Below are 20,957 nucleotides of genomic sequence, written 5' to 3' on the forward strand. Positions count from 1 at the left end.
TTTTTTTCAGACTGCACTGTGTGCCCAATGTAAAGCTCTTGAAAATACATGAGTTGCCATACTTTTAGGGCCAATGGCTATGTTCAGTTTTAAGTGCTAGATATATTTAACAAAATGATTACATATGATTCTGTGTTATATTTCCCACAGTGGTACTGAAATTGGCATAATTAAACAAATCAACTTATTTTGATTAATGGAATGCTAAGGTGAATAAAATCCTTATTGTTATCTACGAGACTGTGAATGTCATGAATCTGTTGTCCATTAAATACCAGCAACTTGATCATTGGTAGTGTTAGATGGCATGACTTATTGTCATTGATCCACCTTTCATCTTAAGAGGACATCAATAGTCAGTATCTGCATCATATTGACCTGAAGCCACATAATGCTGATGTTGTACATAGTTGAAAATAACTTAAAAATGTGTGTAATCAATGTTAAAGAATGGAATTATACTGCCTTTCATTTGTTTGTGTGTATATAGGGACTTTAAGAAGCTGAATTGTGATTGCTTGCAGCTTGCAGATCTGTTTAAATGAATTTTGTTGTTGGCGTTGTATCACTTGCAAGGGTCAGTTTGCATAACGATAACTTCCAGTATAGCAGGTTAAACAGTAATTCAAGAGGTGTTCTTTTAATGGCTTTGAAACTTGTGTAATTTTAGATTCTTTGAAGTTGAGAGTTCAAAGCAAGCTGCATTATACATGAAGGTAGTTCTAAAGAACTTCCCAGTTTACAAATTATAAAATGTAAAACACGTTTTAGTTTAAACAATATTTATTGAAGAAAACATCACATGTAGTTCAAAACAATGCAGTATCTGGTGAGTCAGTAAAAGGCTGAAAGCTTTTGAAAAATTCTCCCCTATTACAAACAAATTCTCTTAAAATCAATATTTGTTTACTGGCTGAAAGTTGAATCACCTATATAAAAACGATAAGTGTAGTTGTGATTCATGCATTAGTCTGAAAAACATTACCTTATTTTTATGAAGATTTGCACTGCCAAAAATTAATTTCATCAGTGCATGGAAAAACTGAATTATAATGTCTTAATTGTTAGCTGATAAGATGATTTATTTGAGCTGTATTGATAATCTAATAGGAAGTGTTTAGCTATTTCAATAAGCCTCCATGTACAATAGAATGTCTATTTCAATAAGCCTCCATGTACAATAGAATGTCTATTTCAATAAGCCCCCATGTACAATAGAATGTCTATTTCAATAAGCCTCCATGTACAATAGAATGTCTATTTCAATAAGCCCACATGTACAATAGAATGTCTGTTTCAATAAGCCCACATGTACAATAGAATGTCTGTTTCAATAAGCCCACATGTACAATAGAATGTCTATTTCAATAAGCCCACATGTACAATAAAATGTCTGTTTCAATAAGCCCACATGTACAATAGAATGTCTGTTTCAATAAGCCCACATGTACAATAGAATGTCTATTTCAATAAGCCCACATGTACAATAAAATGTCTGTTTCAATAAGCCCACATGTACAATAGAATGTCTGTTTCAATAAGCCCACATGTACAATAGAATGTCTGTTTCAATAAGCCCACATGTACAATATAATGTCTATTTCAATAAGCCTCCATGTACAATAGAATGTCTGTTTCAATAAGCCCACATGTACAATATAATGTCTATTTCAATAAGCCCACATGTACAATAGAATGTCTGTTTCAATAAGCCCACATGTAGAATGGACTGTTTAGTATGCCCACATGTACAATAGTGTTTCGTTGATTTGAAATGCCTACATGCACAGTAGAGAGTGTTTGACTTTTCGAAATGCTTACATGTACAATGCTTAGTGTTAGAAAGATGATTTAAGAATAACTCGTTATTTAAACTATTGTATTTTGTAAAATATGCTGGGCGTGAACCATACTATCATAACATAATAATATGAAGGAGTTACATGTTTTCTCTCCTTCAGGTAAGCATTGAAGTTTTGAATAGAATAGGTTACTGATTATTGGTATAGTGTTCCACATGCTGCAGCATTGCCAATTCACGTTTTCCCACTTGGTATGGAGTGATGCACAATATTTCTTTTAAGACTTTCCATGAATGTCTTTAATATGTTTTCTTGGGATTATTCAAACAGAACTTTTAATTTTTTATCAACTGTTGATTATGGAAATATTTCGATTCACATACTAACCGATAATCATATTTCTTCTTGCTTTTGGACGGTATAATAACCAGTGTTGAGGGTGTTGTGTACCTTTCACTCAGTCATACATCTGCTCTCTATTAAGTTTTCTCATTTCATTGTGCATTTATGGCAGATCTATAGCTTCAATAATAACCATTTTGTATTACACACTTGCTTACTGCATCACATACTGTTTTTGTAATGTGTCAACACTTTGATATTGTTTCAAGTATTTAATCGATATAATAGGTTGCAGAAGTGAATTTAACAAATTGTAGTCTCATGTCTCGTATGAATTAACTCTTTTGTAACAGCTGAATTCTGGATTTGCGAATATTAAAGAAATATATAATTTGGGCATTATGAAATTTAAAGACCATATGTATTGGGCGATGCGAATTTTTAAAATCATAGCCATTTGGAAATGTGAGTATTTAAGAGCATGGACATTGGGCAATATGATTTTTTAAAGAGCATAACCATTGGGCATTATGTTGTTATTGTTGTTGTTTTGGGCTTTAATGCCATTTCTCACTACAAGATAGGCTGTATAAGGCGGCCAGTATTACTGGTGGAGGAAGAACACGGGGAAAACCCCGGTAAGAACCACCGACCCATGGGAAGCTACTGGCAGGTTTCTCACATACCCACATTGGTCAAGGCCACGATTTGAACCCACGTGGGAAGTGCATGGTAAAGGCGAGTGTTTTAGACCACTTAGCCGCCTGGGGCCCCCATTGGGTAATGCGAATTTTAAAGGGCAGAACCGTTGGGCAGTTTGAATTTTTAAAATCATAGTCATTGGACTGTGCAAATTTTAAGGAGCATACCAAGTGGGCAATGATATCAGACTCACTAGAACTAATGGATCTGCGACACCGGCATGAAATAAGAACTCTAAGTGTAACACCAATATTATAGTGATCAAGAAAGTTTGAGAATATTTTGTCTTAGACCAAGAATCACATTGTAAGCCCGAGTTAGATCATAGCTCGTGAACTCTCAGATTTTATTGATGACTACGATTCGCCATGATATTATGTACCTGTATACGCTCTTACAAAGTGAGAAGAAAAATAGCTACAAGTAGTACAACCCATGGTGTGTTGCATTATTGAATTATCGAGGTCTTGTAAATATTACATACAGTAAATAATGCTTTCCTTTAATAGCACAATAATATGTCCGTTATATCTTGATACTGAGTTAAGAATGGTAATTTAAGATTTCCTGTTAATGCTGCATTTCTTATTCAGTGTTAAATTCTATGGAAAAGTACCTCCCTTTGAGCAAGCTCACTGCAACATGCAGAATTCTCAAAACAGGTTATACATCTGTCTGGGTTTGACAAAAAATAAGGAAAGGAGTATCATATGTGTACAGATTTTGAAGATACTCAAGTTTATTCTAATGCTTTTCTCGTTCAGTAACATTAAAGGACATTTTTTATGGTTAAAATATGGAAATACAGTATTAGTTTTCATACATTAAAAAAATATTTAGCAGATAATTAATGAATCCAGTTTTTGAGTGCATAAATATTCAAAGTATAAGACCCGTTTCCCCAAAAATATATTTTGCATTAGATCAGTGTTTATATTTTTGTACATTTAATCACTTATGGTCATTTCTTGGTTTGACATGATGGATCATAAGCAGTTCAGACTAATAAATTAAAAGTAAAATTTTGACAAAGTGAATAACTATTTTTTTAATTAAAAATTATACCTGCATACTTTGTTTTAAGGCTTAGATGATATGAATTTCCTTGAAAGCTTTATATTTGAAGTTATTATAAATAAAACCCAAATCCATAAGAGAATAATTAAGTTTTAATTATTCTCATCGTTTAACAGATAATTAGGAAGACTACTGAATTGATGATCAAATGAAAAATCACATTAAGGGCCTATATATTTGGTAGCACTAATATGAAAATATATAAATTGAATAATGACCGATATATATATTATGTGATTCTGTCAATTGAGTTGCATCTTAACACATTTCTTGGACACTAAGCACAATTAATATAAAATCACTCGAATACAAGAAACAACATCAAGCTAAATATATGTAACAGATAAACACGTTAAGATTAAAATTGTTCTTGCTTGTACATTATCATTTACCGTTATCACAGAATGTTCTTGTCATAACTGGAACAAATTGTATCAGGCTACTGCCAACTGTCTCATATGAGCAGGTCCCTTTTTTGAGTCATCAACCCATACATGAGGATTTGGAGAATACTTTGCCTTGTATGCTGGAGTTAGTCTGTTCAAGCGTTCAGCAATGGCATTTAACTCTTCCGGAGAAGCTTTTTTCATCCCCATGTATCGTTTGGTCACCCCTGGGATGATTATATTAGTTTTGACCTTTGGTGGCTGGATATATACGAATTCCTTATTTACCAAATCACCACCACCAAGGCTTGACGCTGTTGGCTTGCGGATACGTTCTATTATTTCATTAAGTCGTTCGGGTTCAACTTGTTTGTCACCATACACAAAATCAGTGTAACTTCTCTCTTTTCCGGCACCCCCAGTACTAGCAACTGTTGGCTTTGTCATCCGTCTCACGATCACGTCCAGTTCGTCAGGTGTTACAGACTGAGAACCATACACGTGGTCTTTGTTTTCAAATTTTGCTTGAAGATCAACGCCTCCACGACTTGCACTTGTTGGTTTTGTGACCCGGCTAATGATCTTATTAAGCTCTTCCGAAGATACACTCTCATGGGGACTGTTGACATAGCTGCGCTCTGTACTTTTGGCAGACTTTCTGGGTGTTCGGCTGCTCCTGGGAGTTATAAGTGATCTCGCTGTTGCAGATGCTCTTTGCGTTCTTGGTGTTTTTGGTGCAGATTGAGACCTTTGTGATTGTGAGTGAGGAGATTGTGATGCCATTTCCAATGTATATTCCAATCCTAAGGGCGGTTTTGGTGTATTTGGGTCAACAATTAGCCACGGTGTAGGTTTTGGAACTTTGCCTTTCGATGAACCTTGCCTTGGAATGGTAAAAGATCGGCTATGATTTTTGGACTTCTTGCTAAGTGTTAACACGTCAGAACGTTCAGCGTCTTGCGACTTGCCAGAGAAGGGGCGTTTATACACAACTTTTCCTGTTACATATTCAAGATCCTCAAGACACCAAAGACCAGCAGTGTGACCTCGCGAACAGGGTCTTTGTGTTGGTGTGGCCAGTCTATATACTATCTGGCCCAATTTGTGGCTGTTGACACAGTGCCAGGGTCCGAGGGGACGAAAGTGATCGAGGTGTCCTCCATTCAGCAAGTACAATCTCTCTATACTCTCTAGGTACTCTTGATCACCTTTAGTTAGGTGATCAAAGTCACGTGGATTCAACAACCCAGGGATACCCATTTTTTTATTTAATACGACTTCTATAATGTCATATAATTGCCCAATTCATTCATGGTCAGTAGACTGGAAAAACTTGTTAAATTCAAACTTCAATTTACTGTGTCAATCCCTTTTCATCTCTTTGTGAATCATTGCAATACAAGGCACCCAGTAAAAACTGTAATAGAAAAGACTGACTTTACTATAAAGGCCCCTTTGTTGATTAAATAAATACGTCCTTGAACACCGAAGCTATTAAAGTCTAAAGGTATTAAGTTATTTCAGTCAGTGTTTTATAAGAATCCAGACCAGGACAGGTTGTTATTTGTGACGTGTTAATAAAGGCCTAGAAATTAAAAATCCGACAAGTGAAGATAATTGGCATTATACATCTTGAAACATAATCAAAGCTGTTTAGTTTTTGCTAAGCTCATAACAGTATTGTTTTGGAATTAATGACTTTAATTTATAAGAATGTTAACTTAATACGTTTCTTTGTTTTATTTTCAAATACATTGAGGTACAATTCCAGAGAATCGCAAGAATATTTGAAAGACATTTTATGGCATAGTGATTCGAACAGATATGGATTTTGTTGGGTTTTTATTCATTACAAATGTATATATAACTCTATCGAAGTCTTTTTTTTTAATAAATTCAGTTTCATTATATGCACGACATCACATCAAATGGAGATATAGAAAAAATAATCAAGCAGGTTCTTTGCAAATATTTTATTTTCATAGTATATTTCTGCCTGAAATGTTTAAAATTAGAATTGTTTGCCTCATTTTGTATTTAAGCCGGGGGTGGTGGGTGAAACCCCACCCCCTTATACGTATGTATCGTTAGTAATACAAGCATATATCTAGATACAAGCTGAATCCGCAGTGATAAAAAAGAAGCATTCTTAAAATAACCAGATTTACTTTGCAGGTTTCTTTGAAAATTTCCATGAAAATACGTATTACCTAAGTCATAAATTCATAAACCTGATACCATTTATACAATTACTAATTCTAGAATGTATATAATTCCACACAGTTTTATAAATGTTTATATTTCATTTAGTTTTTTTAATACTAACGAGTATCACACAGTTAGTAAGGACATGTAAAAACAATTGTTAAAGACGATAGCCTTCCTGTAATTAAATGGATAATGCATTATAGATCAGTTTTACTACGTAATATAAAAATAAATAACTGTTGAGAAAATAGTTAATTCATTTATTATGTTTATTGGCTAACAACATTAAAACTGTAATATCAGTACATCGAATTCAGAGCCGATTGTCCTGGACTTCAACATCCTAAAAACAAAAGGTTTTTTAAAGCCAAAATGCCCATAGAAAGACTAACCAGTTTGTAATCATTCACTTGCTTTGCTCGCATTGACATTCTCAACGCTGTCTTAGATTTAATGATCCACAAGGTACTGGTCTAAGAATGGTTTAGGCATTAGACTTGTCACAAGTAGTGTGCAGGTTCAATTCCTACTTTCATATCAGTCCAACTTGACTACAGTAGTGTGCCCCAGAGCACGGCACTTTAGGCTATAACCTTCAAAGTGTTGCTTTGTCATGTAACACCAAAAGTCAAACCAGATCAGAATATAAATAAATTGCATTTGCATTGACACTAAATTGTCCTGATGATATTAAGTTTGCAAAATATCAAATAATTTCACATTTTTGGTTACAAATTCAATATACACTGTAGCCTTTTTTGAAAGACCACCCTGTCTACCAAAGAATGTGGTTTCGGATCATCATATGGACAGTGTTTCTCCCATGATACGCTCAGAAGATCCCATTTATAAAGCGCGGGGGGGGGGGGGCTTTTCATTAGACATAATTTTCTTTAATACACATTTTTAAAGTTTGGAGATGGGCTATTATTTATGCATGGGCTTATCGTGAAATAAATACGAGTGTGAAGTTGATCTGTATCGGGAGGTGCCTTTGTATTCTTGTGATTTTTGCTTGGAACCCAATTTTACTCTTCAGTTATAAGAAACATCAGCCTTCTCATCACAATCTACCCAGTTACCTTCGATAGACGGTTGCTGATAATGCCAATTAAGGAGAACCTTTTTGATTACATGTATACTGGTTTATCGTGTGCACTCAGTTACCTGTTGTGTCACTCTCCATAACAGAGCTGGCTACCACAAAAATTGTGTATCGCAGTATATCGCGGTATTTATGAAAATACCGCGATACGTACTACGGTATACCGTACATATGTTAAGAGAAAAACAATTTAATGTTACCGCAAAGCGCATGCCACTTTGAGAAAAAATCCGTCTGTCAGTAGCTGGAAGAATGTCTTACTCAGATTTATGGCAAATTAACACCGTATGGTATCCATTTGAGGTACACCATATTTCCTGCATACCGGTTGACTGCAGTATTTTTTTCGGGTGGTACGAACACGAACGACGGTACTTTTTCACTGTATCGGTGTTTCGTTAGTTTCGGTCAGTAACGAATGTACCGAAATTCATTATTGGTTACAAAACAGTTTTTAAAATATATTCTTTTACAAAACGGTTGTATATGTCACAGTCCAAATGGAATGTTGTGTAGCATATTGGGGCCAAAATCCATCTTTCGGAAGAATTTTGAGTTTTACGAAACAAAACAAAAAATCCTTTTTATCAGTAAGCGTTTTAATGCCAGTACGATGTCTTTCAAAGTATCACCTATAATGTAAGTTTGATCGTCCCACTTTAGTTCCAGTTTTTTATATTGGAACTTATACAACAATTAGCATGCACATAGCAAATTCATCTACTGTAAGGTACTTGCCATTTAATTTTCGGCGGGGAGTTGTGATTTTCAATTGAGCTGAAATATTTTCTTTTCTTTTATCTCAAGATAATTAATATCTTTGTTCCAAATAATATCATGGATATGAAGATGTTATTTTGACTTAAATCAGGGCAAGATATTTTCCCAGCTATTAACAGACGGAAATGAAGCAAAAAAAGTGTTAGGCCCCTGCTCCAGTATTGAATTGCTGGTCCTTAATATAATTGCGATATATCATCGTAGGTATCGCGGTACGTTCAGAAATATCGCGGTACAAATTTTTTCATGTTACCCAACTCAGTTATCCATTATATTACTAGAAAGAAAAATGCTTCTCTTGAGGTGAAAGAGAATAAAGTATCTCATCACAAAAGAAAATGCCCCCCCCCCCTTCCGAACATTCCATTGTCCGTACCTTAAAGTAGACGAAATTGCTCTGTGCATGTTAATTGTTGTATCAATCCTAATGTATAGACTGTAACTAAAGTGGGATTACATTTTGATGATATTATAGGGCGTGTTGATAAGTAGAGAAGTGTTGACACTGAAGCCTACAGTTGACTAGCTATACTATTGATATAAAAGGCACGAAAACTTTTGAACAGGATGCCAACACCCAGGATATTTTCAGATGGAACATAAAACCCTTACTCAAGAGAAAAAAAAATATTTAATAGACTTCAGAAATTATATAAAATTAAAACAGAAGAAAACTTCTATCCTCAAAATCTTTTTTGGTTGTGTGGATTTTTTAAAATTATTTTCAACGTCGCTTTAACAATTTTTGCCATATCGCTACGATGTCTGCATTGTGGCAGTTTATAGTGATGTCTAGCACTGGGGCATCATACTCACCTCTAATTGCTGAGCGCCAAGCGAGGCAGTTGCTAAGTATCATTTTGTAAATTTTTGGTATGACTGCCGGAGTTTGAAACTACCCGCATCCGAGGCGGACGCTCTAACCACTTGGGCCATCAGAGCGGTCCCTCAAAATCTTAAGAAATGCTATTTTTTTATTTATAAACAAATCAAAAATTTTCCCAACGATTTCATTTAGCCTAAATATCTTTACAATATTCCATGTGGCCACCATGTTGGCATACATGACGCTTGTCAAACACGTGATCAAAGGATCATAAATGTAGTTACAGTTCTAATATTCAAAATTGATATGTGCTAAAACTGTTTAAAAAAATTAAATATTATTTTTTGAATTATTTTGTCGTGAAAAATGCAACAATACTGTTTATATCATGAAATTGGCAGCAAGTTTACTCGGGAATTTCAGTACATTCCTTATCGACGGAAACTACCGACCTGCCGTTACAGTGACAAAGTATCGTGGTACATACCACCGGGAAACAAATACCGCGGTATACCCCGTGTACCGGTAACACCGCGCACCTCTACTCCGTAATATTCTGACTCAGTTTTTCTGGCAGCATAGCAGGGTCTGCTCTGTTTACTTGAGATCATATTGTGATGCCTTTTAAGAAGAATGAACAGCTTAAATCCAGATATATTTATATGACAACATATTTATTGTACCAAGTTCATATTATGTGACAGCAGATCTGTTCCACCAGGTTCACATATTATGAGAGCAGATTACATGTTTACAGGTGGGTGCAGAATTACACATAATTTGCTATACTTTATACCTGGATAATGAAAGACGGAAAGAAAGAGGTGGGGAACTGGAAAACCATGTCAAGATAGCAAACATCAGCATCACTGGCTAAGGATAAGCATAAAAGCTCAATTATGTTCCTTTCAGTTGCAGATTTAAATAGTGTTTAATCAGTATGGGAATGCTAGCATGATATATTTCAGTTTTAATGATCTAATAAAGTTTTCCTGATTTTAAATGATTTTTCGATCAGTATGAAAAGTCATCTAAACGATATATGACTTACAAAAAAAAGTTTAATTTGTGGTAAACATTACTTTTTTTAGGAGAACGCCGGATTTACAGAACGTTTGTCTAGTTCATTTTTATGTTGGGACAGTTTCTAATATTTGTTTCTTAAAATAGGTCAAATTAAAGATCATCTGGTTTCAAAATTGGTCATTCATTTCCTTCATGTTTGGATACATATGCAACTTTGAATATATGTGTTAAAACAATCGGAAAAGACCACAAGCCAGTGACCACAACCATGACCAAAATATATTCGGACTGCCCAATAATTTGGTTTAAGTCACTCTGATTTTTTTGACTGCAAGACTGTTCAGCGTAGAGCTAGTAAATCATATTTCTTTGTACCGTATCATGTCGATCAATACTTGCTTTTATCCAATACAAACGAACGAGATTGTGGCTGGTGTTTAACTACATCTTTAGCACATTATTGGCTAACCCTGATGTCGAGGATATGGGAGCTAATACACAAGGACACCGGACTGGCGTGGATGGGTATCGAATCTGCGAACCTTCTGTTACGAGTCCTACCAACATAGCTTGTGCAGCTCAGATAGAAAAGCAAATAAGTGAAATAGTTAAATGAAATAAAAGAAAGATCCGTATAAATGCTGCAGATTACTAAGCTAACAACTGAGCTTGGCAAATGAAAGTCTTTCATAGGATGTATTTGAATATATTTCTTTAGAGACTGATATATCTATTTGGGGACATCTGCTAATTTAAAAAAGCACGCCAAATGATGGCAGAAATATGTGCGACAACATTAATGATGTGCAATGACTCTTGCTTAAGTTGTAATACAAATAATTATTCTTATAAATTACCATAATTGACTAATTTGGATTCAAGACAAGTGATTTTCCAGCAGTTAAATATAAACAGCGAAACATATTCCTTACTCATGTGTCAGCCTAATTAGAATTAAAATTTATGTGATGGAATTCGATATACCGTTTTAAGAAAAGGTTACATTTTATGGATTTTACGTGTTTTTTTATATCGTCTTACACACCTTACATATAACAGAGCCACGAGTTTGTTTCGTTAAAGTGTACAAGTTTTGTTCTCCCTTTATTTAATTTGTTGACAGACAATTATTTATGTAACAAGAGAATCAACTTTTATACTTGCATAAACACACAGGAATGCAAGTAACAAGTTATTTTTTGCTCTTTCTAATCGTATATAAATCACAAAACGAGCGAATAATTGCTATAATCTTGTGACGAAGGATCATACAGTAGTGCACATAGTTGAACCGTTTCTTATGTGATATCCTATATATAGCAATCTATAATTTCTGCAGATCAAGTTTAGTTAAAATTAATCGCTCAATTAATTTATTATATATAGATAAAGATACCGGCATATGATAGTTATTAGTTCGATGTTAGACAGATAATGTTTTTAACCCCCCCTACCTTCGTGTACTGGATGTGTCGCTAGTTCTTGTTAGTCCTGTTTGACGCTTGATGACTGCACTTCTCTCCTTGACTGCCGGTCAGTCGTGGGTGCGTTTGAAGATAAGCTATTCGGATCCCGAGATTTTATTGTTGATGTTGGAAACTCAATATTTAGGAGTGTAGTTAAGACAAAGAACCAGTCCTTGTTGAATTGAAAATAATAAACTAAATGCTTGACATAAATTAGATTATTAAACTGTAATGTGGATATCGGGTTAGTGTCTGTGATACCATATTAATTATGAATCCTGATCTGTAGGTATTTACCATAGGTCAGCTTTAATAAGTTATATACGTTAATGTAATGAATTTTGTTTGATTTTTTCCAGGGTGATTTAGACAGTAATTTTTGTCTTTAGTATGACGTTTTCACTGAAAGAATATTAAGTGAAAAAGTAAATTACATTGTTTAGAGCTACCTCGTGTTTTTGTTTGTTTAAGAAACAACTTGAACATCAGTTTATTGTTCGGGAGATTTAAAATGAGAGAAAAATTTCTACCCTTTCTAATTATCATTGTGAGAGCAAATTGGCTTTACAGTTGTGTGTGTGTGTGTGTGTGTGTTTATCCTGAATGGTCCTTTACCATAACGAACTTGTAATCATTGAAATGTTGCTCAGCTCTGATAATAATGCATAGTATGACTTGTAAGTAAGTGAACAAGTATGGAGAACTCCATTTTTCATCTGTAATAAATTAAAGGAGACTAAATAAATAGGAAAATTTTGAATTTGTTTGCATAAATTGTTTGAAGCTGTCTGGATTTATTTTACAAATGCACATCTAGCGAATTATTTTTAATTGTCAGTAGTCTATATGATTATTTCTTTTGGCTGACATACATGTCTTGCTGAAAGCAGTATTTATAGAGGCGGACAGTAAATATTAACTTTAGCTTCCGTCCATCCAGCAGTCGTTAGTCTAGTCCCGCAGTATTTTATGGATTGCCTGAATCATGGTCCTTATTATAAACTGCAGATATGGACAAATCACTCTCATGACTTTATTGATGAGCTGTTGCCAATGTTATGTTAAAGCTTCAACTTACACAAGTTTTGAAAGAGATTACAAGGTAAAGAGGACATCCTTGCATAAATAGCGGTGAAAATATTGTTACAAGCCAGGGGTATTTGCTTGACCGAGCCGAGTCAAACCCTGGCGCGATTCCCGCTAGAACTCATAAGTTTACTCCAAATTTCCAAAGACTTCCATACAGCTTCATTTGTAAATTAGAAAGCCCAACGTGTCTATTCTATACCTAAATTTTACTCTGATCAATGCAAGACCATAGATCTCACAACCTGCCAAATGTCTATCAACCGCACATCTGCATGGTTTCTCTTCGATAGGTTTCTGTGCCGCCAGCAGTTCACGCCGTATAAACTATATAACTATCCCCTAACACAGGGAACTATTTTAACTACGCCACCTTAGGCCAGTAAAACTATGGTTTCCAGGCACATTTCGCAAGTACAGCTGCGTCACATTTGCCACCATGGCGACATAAACGGTGTCTGCCGAGTCACTTTTTATTTATTCCTGTGTGTAATTTATCGGTTTCCTATCGTAAATACTGACACATCAGTCACACCACCAATGTATACCACTAGATTTTAATAGGGACTATGGTATTCCAAGGTCACTCATTCGGTTTCGACCTGAATTCACTACTAGTGAACCATGGCATCATGGAAACTCACTAACACTTAACTCCGTGATGTTTGCTTCTAGTAATTGACTAATTATTTCGGGTTGAGGAATATTTCCATTGCACCAAATTCCAATAATCAGACAAGTAATCACAAAAATCTAAGAATTCCTTAAAACGGGGTGCTATAACCTAATGAGCATATTCCAGATTTATTACAATATGATGTAGAATATGTCAAGCAATTTTAAAGTTATTGGCATTTGAGGACTTTCCAGTGGTGATAACTTATCACAGAAACTTGTGACCTTTTCTTGATTCTGGTGACATCATACGTTAGGAATACCCAAAAATAAAAAACAAGTTTTCTGTAAATGAATTTAAGACCCATTTCATTTCTTGTATTTTCAATAACAGTAGTTCAAATTAACATTCATCTTTCGATAACTACAGTTGGAAATGAGAATCAATACACATAATTTATGTCACTGATAAAATAAGTTTGTATTTAGTTATAAGATAAAATAAATTTTAGGCTTCTAGAGAAATGAATGAGAAACATATTTCATTTCCGTATATTCATTGTACAACATTTCAAAAACGAGTTTACTGACAAAAATAAAGTCTCGTGTATACTGCTGAGATCTGAAGAAATATAAATCGATATAAATCATTTAAATTTCATTTTTATGCTGCTAAAATATCCACCAACTAACCCGAAACAAAAGAAAAAAGAATAAGGCACAAAAAGGAAAAGAAAAAGAGCCAAGTAGTCTATCATGACAGACGATTTGCAAATTTGTACCCTTCCATGTCAGACATAGTTCATCATTATCAAGATTTGTTCTTTTTTGCCGTGTTGAGATGAGGAATATTTTAATTTTACCAATATTCACCACCATACTATTGCATGTGCACCAGTTGCCCAGTTTGTTTAGGGCATTCTGTAAAGAAATTTCGAGTTCATGCTTTGTGTTTTGGATGTCAAACAATGTTGTGTCATCAACATAGAGATCTGCAGATGAAATTGAGTCCCTTAGTAAATGTGGTGGTTCATTAATAAATATAAATAGTAATGGACCTAGAATTGAGCCTTGTGGTACTCCATATATAATTGTTGATGGTTCCGACAGAACATTATTTATATAAACATTTTGTGTTTTCTCACTTAAGTAATAAGTAATCCATCTAACTGTATTTTCATCACATTGGTAAATTTTCAGTTTCTTCAGTTTCTTAAAAGGATTTCATGATCCACCATGTCAAAAGCTTTCTGAAATCTACACATACAGATCCTATTATTCTACCTTGATCAAGTACTTGAAGCATTTTATCAGTTGGAGAGTTCAAGACAGTCTCACGTGAATGTTTCTGTCTAAAGTCTGGTTGATTAATGTGTAACAGCAAGTGTTTGGTTAAATATGACATGAATGAGTCATGGACATGTTTTTCAATCAATTTTGACAAGTTTGGTAGTATTGAGATTGGTTGGTAGTTATCAAAGCGTTTTGATACTGGTGGGATATAGAAACATACCTCCTATGGGATTTTGTTGCTGAAGAACTTGTTTAGTTCATTAAATTTGTTTTCTTTCACTGGTTGTTTTAACTTTGTGGTTATGTTGGTGAAGAATATCATTGACAGTATTTGAAATGGTAGCGACATCAGTGTCTAGACTGTCATTTACCAGAAGTGAGTAATTTTATTTGTTTGATCTTTGTGTTTTCCACGAACGAATTTGTTGAAGACTTTCCAAATGGAGTTTGTGTTGCTCTTTTTGTTTTCAAGCATTGATTGATAATACTTTTTTTTATAGCTCTTTTAACCATATTTGTTATTTTATTTATCCATACTTTATATTGTGCATGGTTACTCATAGCCTTGAATTGGTCTCGTGTTTTCAAGGTATCTAGGATTTCAGTAGTAAGCCAATTAGGTTGGATTTCATAATTTACTCGATGTACTTTAAGTGGTGCATGTTTAGAGACCACATCCATACAAAATTCAGTCCACACCCTCAGAGCTTCATCTGTCTCGTCAAAATTTTGGATTATATTCCATGGAACTTTATATAGGTCATCAAGAAATTGTTGTTCATTAAAAACTTTGAACGATCTGTAAGTAATAGTTTTGCGTGTATTTTTCCCATTTCTCTTGTATTTAACATTTCTTGTCCAAAAAAGGTAGGATAGTGGTCACAGTATTTGGTACATTAACATAAGGAGCACTGTCCGGTAGGTTGGTATAAATGTGATCAATAAGAGTGCTTAATATTTATGTTACCCTTATGGGTTCATTTACCTGTTGGACTTGGTCTAATGATTCGTTAAATTTCATTCAGTTGTTCCTTATTTGAGTACTGAGTAGGTCCTTATCTACATCTCCGAGTTTGTTTGTTTTTTTTCCCCTGTGTACGAACATTTTCCTTTTGTTCTAGAAAGTTGACATACCAAATTGCTTTGGAGAACGGTGACCTATAAATGAAACCAACTTGGACTGTTTTTAAATTATTCTGAGAAATTTCCACCCAAACACTTTAAATTTCATGTGACTCCAAGTCAGGTCGCCTTTCTACACTTAACATCTTCTCTAATGTATACAACAAGACCCCCCCCCCCCCCGCTGTCTCTCTGTCCCTGCATAGTGGTTTATTGAAACCTTGACAGTGAAATGGATTGTAATTATGGTTAGCATTTAATTAGGTTTCAGTGAGTCTTAAACCATGTATATTATTTTCCTTTGAAGACAACATTAACTTAATATGGTCTATTTTTCCCACTATACCTTGTACATTTAAGTGACCTATGTTAAAACCTTTTGTATTTAGTTTCATATCAATTATATGTATGCCATCATGCAATGGGTACTCACCGAGATTGTCTCCATTCTACTTGTATCATTCATAAATAATTTAAATGTTTGTTTGGAAATTCCAGCACATAACTGTCATTTTACTCGGGTTAGGGAGCAGGCCTTATCACCACTAATCTATTTAGTAATTTAATATTTGTCTGAGCAGACTTTAATGTTTTCAGAAGTGTGCCTCATAGAAATGTGCACATATTCCAACTAAGAAATTTAAGAAAGTTGAACAGATGTGTATCAGAGTGCATGAAAATACTTCTTAATTAAATTCGAACAGCTATGTGTGCCTATATGTAACCACTAGTAACTAGTATGTGAGTGTTTACGGCATATTTAGTGGCATGTTGAAAGGAGACACCTGTCGTGTGGGGATCATTCCGCAAGCATTATTAGATTGATCCTTATGACCTTCAATACTTAACCGGAGACCCGTGAAATTCATCTTGCCAATTTCTGTCTACCACATGTACCCAGAGCCATAATTGTTCAGATCTTTTCAATGAGATAGTTACGCCGAATAAATAAACTTTAATATGCTACGCCATCTAGTTTTTTTTAGCTTAGTATTGGAAGAAAAAAAACTTGAACAACAAAGGTTTTGTTGAGCTTATTAATAATTAATTTTTAAGAGTCACTGCAGCCAGTAACAAGGGAGATGATTGTTTGAAATCTCCGAGAACATTTCCTCCTTTTTGGTGTGAATGTTTCAGATTTAGTTCAGTTTTGGGATACGTGCAACTGGTATGTAAACATTTCAGCAAAATTTACCCACATCGAGTGGGTACAGTTGAACATATCCTATCAGTCACTGGGATACTTTTAGCACCAAACAGATTTGCAGACACATTGACTGTAAACATCTTCCATACATTTGGTGCTTTTGTTGTGTCGCATTAGTACAACTTCTAATGTTTTTAAAAGCCGTATTAAAAAAAAACTTTCATGAATATTGAGGATCAGTTTTATTTATTTGGTAAAATGGAAGCATTGAAGTAGCTATGGAGTTTTCTCAAGTTATAAAGGATTTAATGATGACAGGCACAACATCATCCTGGTATAGCTTTCTTTCTCATATTTTTTATTTTTAGTTTTAGCTCTACAGGTCATAGGTCAAAAGAGCCTATGGGATGATCTGTCGTCCGTCCTCCGTCCATCCGTTAGCACAAGCTTGTTGTCACTACTCCTACTGAACTACATGTTGGATTGCCATGAGATTTTAAACATGCCTATATTTCATGTTCTAGTTCGTCATAAAAGAATATGGTGACGCTCGAACATTCACTATAACTTCCACAGCAGCCATATTTAAAATCTTGTGATTGCTTTTCCTCTTGAAAGAACGGTTATATCAAAACGGGTATATCACTTAAAGACTACTTCTTATGATCTGTAGTTGGTTCTTAATGAAAATGATGCCAATCTGACGACCAGTCTGATCTTCAAGGCTGCCATTTCTAAACTCTTGTTATCGCTAGTAAACGGAAAGTCATATTAACGCAAGGTTTTCACTACAAGACTTTTTATGATGTATAGTTTGTCCTAAATAAACATAGTGCCGATCTAATGTCCAATACGGCCACCTCATTGGCCATCCTGAAAATATTGTCACTACTCCACCTTAATGGCTGGTCTTATCAAGACGGGATTTTACTCAGTGACTTCTCGTAATGTATAGTTAAGTCCTAAATGAATATTGTGCTGCTCAGATATCCACTATGACCATCACAGTGGCCATCTTGAAATTTTGTAATCACTAATCCTGAACGAATGGACATATCTGCATAGGTTTTCACCGAAAGACTTTTTATGAAGTCTAGTTGATTGAAAATTAAAATGGTGCTGATCTGGCTAACAGTATCGTCGCCGTCTTGAAATCTTATTATGGCTATTTTTCCTAGATGACTGGTCATATCGATATTGTATGTTCAGCATTAGACTTTTTTATATGTCCATTTGGTCTAGTCTGATGTACAATATTTCCCACCAAATGGTCTTGTTAAAGATCTTGTCATTGTTACTTCGAAAACAGAAAATCCTATGATCGTGGGGTTTCCACCAGATCACTTCCTGTGATGTCTTATTGGTCCTAAAACAAACAGTGCTAGTTTGACACCCACGGCAGCTTTAGAGCGCCAGTCCCTCTGAGAATTTTTTTTTTTTTTTTTTTTGGGTTTTTTAAATCCTGTCAAATGAAGTTGGGAGCGGATTTAGAAATGGGCTCGGTCTGTCTTACTTTCATTTCTGGATCATAACTCCAAAACTGTTAAAGAATTGTCTGTTAAACTAGTGGTCCATATGTGCTTTTAGCTATTCACAAGTCTTCAGTTTCAATATTTTAAATGACTTGATCCATCAGTATTCAAACGTGTTTTCAAGCATATCTCCAGAGCCATTCAAAACGTAGGTATGAACTTTGGTTCTAGTACTTGATAGTACTGAAGATGTGCATTTTGTTATTCACACTTATTTTGAACGTTTTTTTTTTATCCAACCATCCGTCCGTCCATCCATCCATCGTTCTCACTTTTCTTTCCAAAGCGTAACTCCAAAACCATTTCAGATAACTCTTTGAAACTTGGCACATGTTAAAGAAATTTTCCAGATGTGCCTTATGCTATTATCGGGCAACACCTCAAAACCGGGTATGAAATTATATGCATAGAATAGTAGTGCAGATATGCCTCTTGCTATTCACAGTTCCTCATTTTCAGTTGTTTGTAACTTTGTCGTGTTTCATCCATCCATGATCCATCCAGTCATCATTAAAACTTTTGTTTCCAGATGACAACTCGAAAACCGTTCAGTATCTTTCTCTGAAATAAGGTACACATGTTAGACGTGTGGTCCAGATTTCTCCTCAGAATAAGTTCCACGATTACGTTAAGATTTGGAATATAAGCCCCACTACCTCCTAAAAGACGAAAATTCGTAGTTTCTATCTATATTATATAGACCAAATGCAATATCTCTTTCCCATTATCAACCCTTGCCGCCGACAGGTGGCTAGTTTTAAGCTTTCGATCTGAACTCAATTGTTCACATCGGCTCCCAAAATCCGTTGGGAATCTGAGGTACATTTCATCCAATCCATGGAGGATTTTTTTATTTTGGCCATAAGTATATGAACTTTTTGACCTACGCTGACTTAGATTTTGCGTTCTCTGACCACATGGTTCTAAACGGCAAAATTGTAATAGAACGTGTTGTACTTTGTGTTCACGTACACTAATTATCACTCCTGGTATAGCTGATGTCTCAAGCGTTGTTAACGCAGTTAATTGTTCATTTCTTTTTTCTTTTCTTACTTTGTCGTTTTAGAAATAACAATGACGACCAAATGTGTTAAATGCAAGAAGTTCAGAGCAAACGAGGACCCTCATGACTCATGTCTCTCTTGTACAAAGTGTACATCCTCGGCTACTTGCAGCATTTATGCCTTTTCTCTCAAATTATATCTGAACACAGCTATAAGTGATTCCACAGACCGATCATATAGCGGTAATTAATAATTTTTTACCAATTTTTTTTTTACACAGACGGTCACTTGACCTATGAGGCAACACAGTGTTCAGAAACACTAGTAATTTCTAAAGGAAAATTACACCAAATTGTAAACAAGTTCGCTTCCAGAACCGTCGAAGTTCGTAAACAAAGGTTAGGTATTGAAATCAAATATTAGTAAACATCTTGGTTATTTCTTAGAAATTGACAAACATCAGATAGGCAAAAATAACATTTTCTCACCTATCAATTACGGACACGATTAAGATCAAGCACACGATCAAAATTAAGTATACATAATACTACTGAGCAGTCAGTCAGACTTCGCATGCTTACTATAAGGTGTTCTGCATATCACTTTGAAGCTCGTTCTCAATATAGTGGCCACGTCTTCATTGCTGTACTTGGCTTCTCCCGTGATTTTCAGGCCGACAGAGAATACGCATGGGAATTAGAGGATATACTATAAAGATAATTGACAGGCCGGCCAACCATGCAGTGGCGAATGCTTTGATAGCTTCCGCTAACCTTGATCTTGTGCGACGGAACGCATGATACACTTAACCTCGCTCCAGCCACATCACGCTCTGATCTTACGAACCACTCCCTTCGAATCACCTATGCTGTTCAGAGGCAAGATAAAAAGGAAGTGCGGTGACAGGCAGCCCAAGAACTGCATTTCCACTTCTCTACGTAGCAACCATCACTTTATAAATCATCTCCAATTCACCCTCAAAGACGTGATGACCGGAGTCGAGGGGAATCGGGGTGGTTCGCTACAAATCCCCAAAACACCCGCGATCACAAACGTATGCACGGAGATCATTAGTTAATCAATCATGAATTAAGTCGAGTCGAGGTTGTAGGTAACAAAGTTTCACTACCCCCAAGTCTCCGCTTTTTCGCCATTGACTGGTGTCCCCGACCATCTGCAAACAACTATTCGGTAAGCTTCAGACTGTTTTTGTTTAACCAGCGCTGGATTGATCTCTTTCACTCAGGCAAGTGGGAGGCGATCCAAATTGTTTCATAGAGGCTTCGGATCTCTTTTTGCAAACCCCCTCCACTTTTGTCTTCTGCATTCCTGACATCAGTACCGTCGGACTTAGTAGACGACATACATTTATAGTAAGAGATCATGACATTGATTGAGAGGCGGACGGTGGAGATTCTTCGGAATTCTCAATATCCGA

The 20,957-nt window shown here is 35.3% G+C and overlaps 2 protein-coding genes across 2 annotated transcripts in view; one reads left to right on the forward strand and one right to left on the reverse strand.

The window, feature by feature from the left end:
• Positions 1–20,957, forward strand: part of LOC149778457 (uncharacterized) — a 139,860-nt gene that overhangs the window by 74,641 nt on the left and 44,262 nt on the right. The window lies entirely within an intron of this gene.
• LOC149778458 (uncharacterized) lies at positions 766–11,786 on the reverse strand. The gene is made up of 2 exons (XM_089939296.1): positions 11,709–11,786; positions 766–5,726 (listed from the first exon to the last, which is right to left on the reverse strand). The coding sequence occupies exon 2, from the start codon at positions 5,567–5,569 to the stop codon at positions 4,358–4,360; it is 1,212 nt and encodes a 403-aa protein (XP_089795422.1). The 5' UTR covers positions 5,570–5,726; positions 11,709–11,786; the 3' UTR covers positions 766–4,357.

This window comes from Sinohyriopsis cumingii, chromosome 17, assembly GCF_028554795.1.
Source record: "Sinohyriopsis cumingii isolate HCF-2022 chromosome 17, ASM2855479v2, whole genome shotgun sequence".
NCBI classification, from domain to species: domain Eukaryota; kingdom Metazoa; phylum Mollusca; class Bivalvia; order Unionida; family Unionidae; genus Sinohyriopsis; species Sinohyriopsis cumingii.